Source organism: Sinocyclocheilus anshuiensis, unplaced genomic scaffold (assembly GCF_001515605.1).
Source record: "Sinocyclocheilus anshuiensis isolate Anshui unplaced genomic scaffold, SAMN03320099.WGS_v1.1 scaffold1014, whole genome shotgun sequence".
Taxonomy (NCBI): domain Eukaryota; kingdom Metazoa; phylum Chordata; class Actinopteri; order Cypriniformes; family Cyprinidae; genus Sinocyclocheilus; species Sinocyclocheilus anshuiensis.
The window spans coordinates 863,165-875,003 of record NW_015540943.1 but is presented as its reverse complement, the minus strand read 5'-3'; the positions used below and the strand labels follow the sequence as shown (position 1 = coordinate 875,003).

Here is an 11,839-nt window from a genome sequence, read left to right as displayed (position 1 = left end):
CTTACCAGCCAGCCAATGTGCTCCTTAGAGTGTCACACCAATATGGAAAACAGTTATTATTCCTAATGGCTTTCTAGTTAGGGAAAGAGAGGGAATATGGGAACATAAACTCTGCTCCAAATTCAAATGAGCTGCCTTGTTGTGTGCAGATTAAATAGGGAGCTTTCTTAAGACATATACATGGGACTGCAAGTGACTGATTTGAAACGCTCTACAAGAGCATAAACTTTACATGATTGTATTCTCCAGTTGAACAACTGACTGACATTTTAGGTTAGCACCTCTAATGTACTTTCTATATGTGTCACTATTACTTTTGCTAATAATTAGGGTTATGAGTTTGTTCAAATGTCTAAGGTGAAGTATTAAAATTCACCATGTAACCTGTTCCATAATATATTGGTGCAACTGATATGAATACAACAAGATACATTCATTTTACAATCAGAACTCCTTAGCAACTGCATATAATTACCCTGGCAACCACCCACAAAACCCTTGTATTATGAGCAAATGCCATTCCAGACTCATAAAGCAATGTGTATATATTAAGAATGTTTATTCCAAAATTAGTACTTGATACAGAAATAATAATTTCATCATATGGATTTACTAGACAATCAAAAGTTCAATCATGCTTTCTTTGATTAATCACCGATTCCAAAAATTACAATATAATTTTTTTTTCATACATGAGTTGTGCAAAGAAAATACACACTAGAAAGCAATTATACACTTACACAAAATATATAACAATTCATATCTGAAGGCATCACACAATTCCAAGAATTCAGTGAGAGATTAAGGCCATTTGTACAGTTATTTTCCTGTTTGATTTTTTTTTTTTTACTCAAAACACTAACAATAACAAAAGAACTGATGAATCTCTTGTAAAACTGTACATGCAAACATAGTGCACGTAATATTTAGATATGAACAGCATACAATATAATATTTGGATATCCTCAGTAAACAAATTTCATGTGTCGAGTCACAAATTAAAAAAAAAAATCGATGATGCTTCAAGTGCTGCTTTTTCACACATGCATCATTCGTCAGCTATTACTCTGTGACTGAATTTGTGTTTATCATGATCTTAAAAACTTTTTTTTTATTTAAGTGGTATGCTTAAATGCTGGAAAGTAGTTTTGTAGACAAATATAAATTGTGCCTACTTAAGAATTCCATTTAAAATGAATGAGTTGAGTTGATAGTGAAACAAAAGCAGTCAACAAAACATTTTTAGTATAATATTATTATAATATTAAAATAATCTGGTTACAAGTTACTTTGCACCAGTAAACACTGGTGTACTGTAGTACATCACAAGTACATGTTCTATCAATAACTGATAACCAGAAACCATTTTTTTTTTAATTTGATGTCTTGTATTATATCACTTTAAATTTAAAATAATTATGTTTGTTAAATGCTTTTTCCTTCATTAAAATTATACGTCCTTAGATTTTTTTTTTATGACATTCATACATTGATTCAGTAGATTTGGCACACGCTTCTGAATGCTTTTTGGGTCTACTTTATGTGTTAACATCTCGTGAATATTGTATGTGTGACAAAGCAGCACAACTGAAATGACAATCCTGAATTCCAAAGGGGAAAGTTCCCTTTCAACCTGAGGCTGTTACCCAAAATAGTTCACTACACTAATGTGTGAAGAAAAAAAAAATGAGTTGCTACATACTGGAACATTCACATTTGCTATGTGTGAATGTTTTAGAACAAAAACATTCAGAGTATTTTGCAATGGAAAAATTTTGTATAAAATAACTCTGCTAAATGAAGTGAATCATAATAAACCAGAAGTCAATATGATTCACTTCATTTGCTAGAAACAAATGACGACAGTCATGTTTTGAACTAGTGTTCCAGTTTTTGTAACTATTTGATACTAACAGCACATTTCTAAAATAATGGGATCAAAAACACTTCTAGAAAAAATAACTTAAATTAGGTGTATAATTCTGCATCTTATCAGGTTTCAACACTTAAATATTAACAATGAAATCCAAGAAGAAGGATTTCGAAATAAGCTTTGTGTTTTTTGACACTATCTTTGGGCAACTCTACCAGGTAATGATCAAATATGATGGATGAATCTACATGTTATTGGAAAAAGATAATACAGCATCACCAAATCAAGAGAAAATGACAAAACATCCATACAATGTTTTAAAATAAGACATAAAATAATAACAATAAAAACAAGACATAAAACAATAATGGTATCTGTGTTTTTGACCACTGGGCTCTTATTTGAGAGCAGCTGCTCAGATCTAAATGTAATGAAGCACGCTGAGTCCTATGAGGTTCTTTATACATGATGAGGTGCCCATCTATCGTGCTTTTGCCAGGGCAAAAAAAAAAAAAAGAGAAAGAGAAAGTAAGTGAGAGAAAAGAGAGAACAAGAAAAGGCCAAATAACATGAACGCTGCACAACATGCATCACATGCCTGAGCACATCATTTCCATGCAAGAAATGTGGTTTTCCGCAACGACACCAGCCCCTGCCACCTGACGGACATGGCAAAGATCACACACTGCGAGGATTTGCACGGCAAAGTTCATGTTGAAGATATACGCTTATAAAAGTTAGATCCAACAGTAAGAAAATCATTAACATGTAAACATTGAGTGAGAGCTCAGAGAAGAAAGAGAGGAAGAGATAAGAAATGACGGAAGAAGAAGTTATTTACAACAGTCTATTTGCAACTGGTGATTTGTTAGCCTTTTCCTGGTCTGAGGAAGAGGAAGCTGCTCTGCTGTTCTGAGACAGGGTGCAACATCATCAGCTCATTTTTTAGTCTTTCCTTACCTGCATACAACTTCATCCTTCTTTTCACAGTTAGCCAGAAACACGTTCATTCTACAATGCGGCCCTCAGAAACAAGCTAGCCAGGCATTGAGAGACAGAGAGAGAAACTGAGAGACATCCTGACAGAGAATGCCTGTAATGGAAGTAAACCTGTTCTCAGAACCCTGTCTAACCATGTTGTCCATCTACAGCCCCCATAGTGCAAAGAGAAAGGGACAGAAAGAGCTGAGAGCTGAGGAAAACATCATCTCACTGAGTGATTGAGAAAGCGATACTGAGATACTGCAAGGCTCGCTCCAGGGCTCATTTTAGATCTGAGTTTGCAGTGGGTGTCCTGGGGGTGTATACGGAGGGGGAGCAGGAGACGGCTTGATTCCTCTGGTCCTCATATAGGATAGGAACTGGTCTGGGATCTCAGCAAGAACGTCTTTGGCCAGGCGGGCCATGCTGAGGATGTGATTCCCAGTGCGATCAATGTAGTCTCTGAATGGAACAAACTGCAAAAGAAAAAAAAGGTATATTTCATATTTATTAATTTTTTTTTTAATTTTGAAGAAATATGACTCTTAATCTTTAAGTTCTTTTGTTCAGGCTTGGAACAACATGAAGGTGAGTAAATTATGAAAATTTCAATTTTGGGGTGAACTAATCTTTTAAGAAAAAGACAAAAATAAATAGACAGCAACCTGCTATTAACTTGAATGACAATTATAAATAACAAACTAGAATTATTGGCCCAGTCTCACAACGTTACTACATTTTTTTGGAGTGATTGCTGTTAAGAATGTACAATTATAATGCATTTACATTCTTAATTCAACAATATAGTAGTGGGTAAGCTAAAAGTATTTATAATAACAAAATCAAATATTGTAACATTAACATAATTTAACACCCATGTCAAAAGTAAAATAATAATAATAATAATAATACTATATTACATACTATATATAATATATTACACATCAGCATGCTAACTTGTAATTACTTGTAAAGATAATTACAAGTAGATTCGTATTTTATGTAGATTTTATGGTAAACACACTCTTTATGTTGACTTTCATCAGGCTAAAATAATCTGAAGCAGGTCTCACATTCATCTGCATTTCTGTGCGAATTTGTAGAGCTGAAAAGAGCAATTAACCTAAAATGAGAGCAAAGCCATCAAATGCTCAGCATGCCAATCAACTCAAACGCGTCTGAGACTGAGAGCCAAATTATCGATACGGCTGCTTCTGAGAGCACTACACAGCCGTTTAGTTATGAAAAATTTGGCTTTTAAGTACATGTTGGCCGCTGAGTAGCCAGATCCACTGGAATCTGTGTGTATGTGAAGGCAAAACTAATTGGACAAGCCTCCCTAGCCACCTATGATAGCCGTTCATGCACACTGCCTGTTAACATGCTTCCTAACAAGCGTGGGGCGACCTACACATAATGATGACTTCCTCGCCAAGAACTATAAGCAGAGCGGAGCACAGAGGAGCACAGAAAACATTAAGAAATTACATTTTGAGAGAGACTGAGAGAGCTCTGTTCTTAGTTGCATAAAGCAAGCAGAGTTAGGTCAGAACTCAGAATGCTAATATATATGTGTGTTTCATGTATGATCGTAATGGGTGATAATGAAAATAATTTGTATGGAAATTCACCAACTTATATGCTGAATTATGGTGTATGTTTTTAGACCTGGATACGTTTTATATGGTTTATGTGTATGTGAATTAATATGGTGTATGTTTTTAGACCTGGATAAGTTTCACAGCAAAATTTTAGCATCAGCATTTTAGCATATCTTGAGGCTCGTTCACACCAACACATTAGCATCCACACCAACACACAATAAGGTTCTGTGTTTATTATAATAACCTACATACACTTTTCTGCATTGTCTCAATTCATTTCAGTAATATACACTACCATTTAAAAGTCTGGGATTAGTATGGTTACTTTTAAAACAAATTAATATTTTTATTCAGCAAGTATGCTTGGTATGCATTACATTTATAAAAAAAAATTGTCAGTAAAGACTTTTATCATGTTACAAAATATTTCTATTTCCAATAAATGTTCTTTTGCTGTACTGCAGTACTTTCAATCTTACAGACTCTAATGTAATTCATAAACAGAACAAAATTGTAGGCTGGTTAATTTCATCACTTTTTATGTTTATCATGTGTATTAATGCACTAGACTGCTGTAATTCTATTGTACAAGTGTTTACGAGATCATACAAACTGATTATAAGTTATATTATAAAGCATTTCGAACACATTATAATGCGTTAAGGATACCATTGTATATATAACACATTACAATGCATTACATATACAGACAGCACAAAAAGTGTAAACGAGAAGAGTAATGCTTGTTAAATTAAATGAATACTGTCACACATTTTTGTAGCTTGATTCAAAAAGTACATTTATGAAACTTTCTGGTAATTAGTGTGTCATTAAAACAAGTGGTAAGAAAACAAATTACTGTACATTTACTTACAAACACATGTAACTTGCGAGATATCCATAACCTCTATAGTTGTCCTTTTTGAGACGTCTCTGTATTAGTGATGAAGGAGAAATACTTTAGCTGTGTTATTATACCTGTACGATGTCTCTCTCAGCATATCTGCCTCTGGATGAGATTCTGACTTCATCACCATCCAACTCGATCATGGCTGAGGACACACACAACAGATAAGAAACACGCATGACCGGAGATATGAAAACATGAGTAAGTTGTGCATTTGAGTGCCTGCAATTGTGTGTGTTTTGAGTATTTTAGTCTCGTTTGATTATTCCTAAACCCATCGGCATTACTGTCAGTGCAACGAGGAAATGGCTGTCACATTACATGCTCATTTACTCTGCATTAGTACACAATCCTTTTATCCGCTCAACTTAAAGGCCTGAGCATCACTATAAAGCACACATCACATGTAGGGTATAAAGGGGATGTGTTGTGTAAATAAAATGACAAATGTAAAATGGGTTTATTACAAAAATGAGGATAAAAAGAAAATATAAGCAATATGAAATCTATAAGAGCAAAATAAATAAATAAATAACTCTTCTTACCATCGAACTCGGCTGGTCCAACTCCAACAATAATAATTGACATGGGAAGACATGCAGCCTGGAATGAGGAAAAAAGAAAAAGAAAGAAAGAAAGAAAGAAAGAAAGAAAGAAATAAAGAAAGAAAACAGATACAATTCATTATATTTAAACTAACATGCCTGTTTTTATTCCCCCAAAGTCTCAGTGTATTAAAATGAAAAGCTTAATTACTTATTAACTATGTCATATTGATGACCATGTCATTTATTAATTTTTTTTTGTCTAATCGAAACAACAACAACAACATGATTTTCAGTTTAAACCTGTTTTGTCTAAAAGCAAATAACACTCAATGGAATGGAATAGAATAGAATAAATCTTGGTAACACTTTATTTTAAGGTGTCCTTGTTACACATGTTACATGTACTTACTATATGGTTAGGGTTAGGATTTGGGTTTGGCTTAGGGTTACTTGCATGTAATTATGCATAATTACATGCAAGTAACCCTAAGCCAAACCCAAATCCTAACCCTAACCATATAGTAAGTACATGTAGTTAATTAATATTGCTTAGTACTTATATGTATAATTACACTGAAACAAGGACACCTTAAAATAAAGTGTAACCTAAATCTTCTCATGTTATAGCTAATTTAGCTTTTGTTAATGGTGAAATAGCATGCATGTTACATTAGTAACACTAGACATATATTTACATATAAAATATATTTGTTTATATATTTTCACATTTTAATTAGTTATGTCAATAATAATATATTAAATAGTAGTATGTTTATATATTTATTTATAATATAATATATTTAAAACCACACACATAAGTGCATTTGTTCTTCATTTTTAACTTCAAAATATATATTTATGGTCCACACAGTTCACAAAAATAAATGCCTTAAAGTCCTATGATTTCCAAGATCCATTTTTGTTCCTATGATGTCATAGATAAGCATTTTAAATGTAATTAGGGGATGATTCCTTTAGGTTATTATAATCATAGTCATAGGATAAACATTTTATGATCTCATAGGAAACCTATTAAAGTTCAGTCTATATTGTGAAAATGCAAAGACCCCACAAAGTTGATTAAAGTTGATTATTGACTGTTGAGTTAATCTATTTTACACATGGTTATAGTGCTAAAATCTAAATGAACATTCAATGTAGTTTAGTAGACAGGACACCTACATTAACAATGGACTCCTTTGTCTGGGCCATATCTGATATCACTCCATCTGTGATGATGAGGAGGATGAAGTACTGTGAGCCATCCTTTATTGAGGCAGCATATCTGCATGAGAGAGTACATTGTTACATTCATTAAACATCTCATTACTGGAGGATATACAGTCAGAGCCTCTGGATTGTGATATAATTTCACTGTATTACTACATTGCCTGGATTCCTAATTATTTTCATCAGCTTATGAGGCAAATAAAATACTTGGAGGCATTAATAACTTTAGAGACACAAGCAAATATATTCTGCACAGTTCATTCATCTGTGGTTGTTACAAACCATTCCTACAATACAAATAAAGCCAATTAAAAGTGTAATTATTAAATGCACAATAATCTAAACATGCACAATATGTGGGTGTACACATTTTCACATGATCTCTCATTGTATACTGTGCAGTTCTGGTCAACTTTAGAAATTACAATTTCTCTAATGAATGGTCGGAACTGGAATTTATTTTTTTTTGGAATGAAACAAAGATAATTGGAGCAATTATAGAAGAAATATACTAGCAATTACTGAGTGAAAATTCAGTGTAAATCTTACACAACATTTTTTTTTTAGTGTGGCAATTCATAACTATTTTGTTTTTTAGCGATTTGATGGTGAATTGATTTAACCCTTTACTATCCAAACTTAAATTGTTGTTATTTACTAACACTTTGGAATTTGTTCAAAAAATGTAAGTATCAAAAAGTTATAGAAGTTTAAATGTACTGTAAATTAAATGCACTATATTCATTTAATTCTATTTTATTTATTATAAATATTTTACATAACAGGCTTTACTCTAAAATTGGTATAAAATTAAAGCCTTATGTCTAAATAAGTTATGTTCCAAATTTGAAGCTGATATGAAAAAAATTGAGGTTTCTGTAAGATTTTATTTAGGTCGTCATACCACAAACAGCCACTGGGTGCCATCCAAACTCCCAAGTGGGGGGGGGGGGGGGACAACAAACAAAAAAAGAGTGCCAAGCGTCCCACAGGGGTTAATGATTGCTTTAAATTATGATTTAATTCTTGTTTTTTTTTGTACAATCTGCTTAAGAGTTTTTTTTATTTTTTATTATTATTATTATTTTACCTAAAAGCTATGTTTTTGTATGAATTAAATCATACAGATTCATATTTCTTCACCATCAGTTCACCAAAAAGTAAAATACTTATGTTTTCTCATGAAAGAGTTATCATTGTAAATCTGTATATAAATGAAATCCAGATGGTCTCTACATACAGAAAGTTATTAATGAGATGACAGATTGTTTTGGTTTTTGAGGGTTTTAGATGTAAAAGAAAATATATTTTTGGTATCATTTACTGATGCTCTTATTTCAGTCTTTATAAATCACAAAGATCAGAAACTGAACAAAATGAGTCATAAATAAATAAATACTAATTTTCTTTTTTAATGAATTATATAAATCATAACTTTGGCAGTCATACACATACCTTTACGCATTTAATAAAAATAAAGAGGTGGTTCCTTTTAGACTTATTTTTAGATCTGGATGCATCATGGATACATCAGTCTCTCTTTCTCCCACACACTGTACCGAAGGGTGTAGTTGTTCAGAGCACTGATACTTGACACCCTTTACTAGCCTCCTTCAACTCACTGTGATTTGTGCTTCAAGCTGATCTGTGGTGAAATATCCACTACAGACCTCTGTGTAAGGAGAAAGGATGAAATGGTCTCGGCATATGTTTAACAGCCTCTGCTTTTTCAGATTGGCTTCGGTGGATTAAAGCTTTGAAAACTTAATATTCCATTGAGGATTTCGAAGATGCTGTACACAGTAATGCTCAAAACATTTCTTCACTTGTCACTGAAAATGTGCAAATTTAAAAATCCACTTGCGGACACACTGGCATTTCGTGAATTGGGGCAACTATGGCTCATTAAAAACACACACAACAGGAAACTACCGAGTTAAATTACTTCAAACTGAATATATGTCATAAACCTCAATACAAGCTGTTCATTATCATTAAAGCTCCAGAAGTAGAAAACATCAAAAACAAAATATTGCTGTTATGGTGTAACATTAATATGTCATTAACAATTAATATATTTCCCTCATTCGCTTATGCTGTCACAAAGGTTTAGACTATTTCGACGAGTCTTTAGAAATCATGTAGAACAGAACAAAACAATTATAATGTAAATTAGATAAATGCATTAAATGTGTTAATTAAAAGAAATCCTTTTAAACACATTCATTTAATAAAAAAAGTAACCATACAATAATATTAAGCAAAACATTACTGAATGAATTAATACATTACGATTATACTTTAACTTACGGTGTCCTTGTTACAGTGTAATTATCCATTTAAAGGGGTCATATGATGCGATTTCAATTTTTCCTTTCTCTTTGGAGTGTTACAAGCTCTTGGTGCATAAAGAAGATCTGTAAAGTTGCAAAGACTAAAGTCTCAAATCCAAAGAGATATTCTTTATAAAAGTTAAGACTTGTCAACGCCCTCCTAAAACACCTCGTTTAAACACGCCCCCACATGTCTACGTCACTGTGTGGGAAGATTTGCATAACACCGCCCAAATGTTCACGCAAAGAAAAAAGGCGTAACTTTTATTCTCGCTGTAGTATTTTTGTTGCCGCCACTGCCATGTTGTGGAGATGCTGTGTGTTTCATTGTGAAAGCGAAACTACTTTGTTTGGCCTTCCAAAAGAGGACGAGATCCGCTTCGTCATGCCTGGAGCTGATCCGTGCTGGTCGCTGAAGAAATACATAAACTTCGCGCTGTGGATCGCCGGATCGGCTTTCACCATGGATGAAGCGGAGTCCAGCCCGGGGTCGTCACATGTGGTTGCTGCAAGCCTCCTTCGTTGAATCCGCCAGCCTCCGCTCACTCAAGCCCGCTGGGCACCGCTCACTCAAGCCGCTGTGTGTTTCGTTGTGAAAGCGAAACTACTTTGTTTGGCTTTCCAAAAGAGGACATAATGTTTCTATAAAGTGGGGCAGTTCCAACTTTGCAAGGACAGTCTGGTGCTTCTGACTCACAGCCTGTAAGTACGTTTTTTATATTTAAAGAATTTGCCACTGATGATTCAAACGCGAGTTTGAGCAGTGTAGAGTAGCGCTTGTTGTTTGTCATTTCTCCGATCACAAATGCAGACATGGTTTTATGTTTACGCGGTGCAATACGCAACGCAACGTGTAAAAACACAGTATAAGTCATTATAATCAGTAATTATGTCCCCACTGGATGCAACAAATGCCTCGTTTGTAATGGGTTTTATTGGTTTTGTCTTGTCGCGCCGGGACACACGGAAACACAGTATGGTAAGGGGCGTAACATTTCCGTCACACGCTAGCGGTATTCAGCCAATCACAACACACTGTATGGCTGGCCAATCAGAGCACACCTCGCTTTTCAGATGAGCTTTGTTAGAATTGACATGTTTCAGAAAGAAGAGCAACAATAATGTACTGTATATGGAAAATAACATATTTTCTTAACCTTAAACCGCATAAACACATTGCATTACACCAAATACACAAAATAATGTTCTTTTTAGCAACATCATATGACCCCTTTAAGTACTGAGTAATAATCGTTAACTACATGTATTTACTATATGGTTAGGGTTAGGATGAGGGTTTAGTATAGGGTTAGTTGCATGTAATTGAGCATAATTTATTGTTATTAAGATGGAAAGTAAATGTAACATGTAACAAGGACACTGTAAAATAAAGTGTTATCTAAATTAATAATGAATTTGATATTCTGCAATTTAAATCTCAAATGAATATTTGTATATTTGAATATTTATACAAGCCTATGAATACAAAAGGCTTGATCACACTGCCTCAATAAACAGCAACAACCAACAGCTGTAATGTGGTGGAAAGGAAACACTGACATAATCTGATTTTATCGCGAACTGTTGCCATTGCTTATAGAATGTGCGAGGCCTCAACTACTTTGGTGGAGTTGAAGAAACAATCAATCACAAATAATCACACTGTTACCCTTCAGGAACTGGAGCTGCGTCGAAATTTGCTTTGGGAACGCCCCTGCGTGACCGTGTTCTGAAGCACGTGTAAAATCAGTCCAATGGAGCAGCGAGACGTCACGAGCGGGGTCAAGTGAGCGCCAGGAAGTATAAAAGCGCATCCGGCAGAGTGCAAGTTAGCTTCTGCTCTTCAGTAGCGCTCTGTGTATGTGTCAGTCTATTTACTGTTGTCTGTCAGTCCACAAGCATTCAAAAGTATATGTCAAAGTCTAAACTAATATCTATGGCGAGCAAACGGCATTACAGACGTTGTGTGCCTCCCTGCCCACACTATCTGGCAGCGGGGGATACACATGATCTGTGTGTTGTTTGTTTAGGAGCGGAGCATGCACGGTCAGCTTTCGAGGAGCTGATTGTCATCACTGCGAGTTACTCTCGCTGCGTATGCTCCGCTCTCGCCTGGCTGTGTTTGATGAGAGCAGCCAGGCTCGCAATCCCGCTGGAAGCGGTCCCGCTGTTGCCGAGGCACGGCATAGACTGTTGTCATGGGGATCGCAGGTGGATTTAGCGGAGGGATCCGAGACGGGCTCGTCCTTTTCTCGGTCCTCACCCGCTAGATCCGCGGCTCTCTCTCTCAGTGTTAGGAAGCCCGCGCTGCGGTTTCTTCCCACCCCCCCAGAGAGAGCAAGCCAGACGCTTCATCTATCTTC

General features: G+C 34.9%; 1 protein-coding gene across 1 annotated transcript in view; it reads right to left on the bottom strand.

The window, feature by feature from the left end:
* Positions 1 to 1,028: 1,028 nt before the first annotated feature.
* LOC107689738 (copine-8-like) overlaps positions 1,029 to 11,839 on the bottom strand; it is a 150,844-nt gene continuing 140,033 nt past the window's right edge. Inside the window, exons 16-19 of the mRNA XM_016487870.1 lie at positions 7,096 to 7,198; positions 5,911 to 5,968; positions 5,437 to 5,510; positions 1,029 to 3,330 (exon numbers count right to left, since the gene is read on the bottom strand). Coding sequence (XP_016343356.1) covers positions 3,142 to 3,330; positions 5,437 to 5,510; positions 5,911 to 5,968; positions 7,096 to 7,198 — 424 coding nt within the window. The 3' untranslated portion in view covers positions 1,029 to 3,141. The remainder of the gene's footprint in view (positions 3,331 to 5,436; positions 5,511 to 5,910; positions 5,969 to 7,095; positions 7,199 to 11,839) is intronic.